Source organism: Coturnix japonica, chromosome 25 (genome assembly GCF_001577835.2).
Source record: "Coturnix japonica isolate 7356 chromosome 25, Coturnix japonica 2.1, whole genome shotgun sequence".
NCBI classification, from domain to species: Eukaryota; Metazoa; Chordata; class Aves; order Galliformes; family Phasianidae; genus Coturnix; species Coturnix japonica.
Window position 1 is genome coordinate 1,652,251 of NC_029540.1, and position 1,117 is coordinate 1,653,367.

Here is a 1,117-nt window from a genome sequence, read left to right on the forward strand (position 1 = left end):
TGGGGGGGGGGCTGCACTGGCTGTAGGGCCGGGCTTTGAATACAGGGTGTGGGGGTGCAATGCTCCTCCCCGCCGCTGGGGGCGCTGTAGCGCAGCCGCGCGGTGCACGCCGGGACTCGCAGTTCGCCACCACCCTCCCGACCCCTCGGCCTCCGTTTCCCATCTCTCCCCTCGGCAGCGCCGCAATGAATGCTGGGATTTGTAGTTTCCTCCCCCCATCCCGCCCATCATCGGCGTTGCGCGCTCGGACTCACCGCCCCATCATGCACCGCGCGTCGTAGCGGCGGTGAGGCCGAAGAAGGAAGATGGCGGCGGCGGCGGGTTCTGGGCCTGGGCCCGGACCCGGTACTGGTTCATCAGCCGGTACCGGATCTTCCAACCCGAGGAAGTTCAGTGAGAAAATAGCGCTACAAAAACAACGACAGGCCGAAGAAACGGCGGCGTTTGAGGAAGTTATGATGGAGATTTGCTCGACGAGGGTGAGTGAGGCCTAGGCCGGGGGAGGGGGGGGGGTGTCGGAACCCTATAAACCCCCCCCATCTATAGGATCCTATATAGGGACCCTATATACCCTGCCCCCCCATCTATAGGATCCCATATAGGGACCCTATATACCCCCCCATCTATAGGATCCCATATAGGAACCCAATATCCCCCCCCCATCTATAGGATCCCATATAGGAACCCTATATACCCCCCCATCTATAGGATCCTATATAGGAACCCTATATACCCCCCCATCTATAGGATGCCATATAGGAACCCTATATACCCCCCATCTATAGGATCCCTATATACCCCCCCATCTATAGGATCCCATATAGGAACCCTATATACCCCCCCCATCTATAGGATCTCATATAGGAACCCTATATACACCCCCCATCTATAGGATCCCATATAGGTACCCTATATACTCCTCCATCTATAGGATCTTATATAGGAACCCTATATAATATACCCCCCCCCCATCTATAGGATCCCATATAGGGACCCTATATACCCCCATCTATAGGATCCTATATAGGGACACTATATACCCCCCCCATCTATAGGATCCCATATAGGAACCCTATATACCCCCCCATCTATAGGATCCCACTATAGGGACCCTATA

The 1,117-nt window shown here is 55.1% G+C and overlaps 1 protein-coding gene across 1 annotated transcript in view; it reads left to right on the forward strand.

Moving 5' to 3' along the window:
- Nucleotides 1–13: 13 nt before the first annotated feature.
- Nucleotides 14–1,117, forward strand: part of CRTC2 (CREB regulated transcription coactivator 2) — a 10,814-nt gene continuing 9,710 nt past the window's right edge. Inside the window, 1 exon segment of the mRNA XM_015884512.2 lies at nt 14–479. Coding sequence (XP_015739998.1) covers nt 306–479 — 174 coding nt within the window. The 5' untranslated portion in view covers nt 14–305.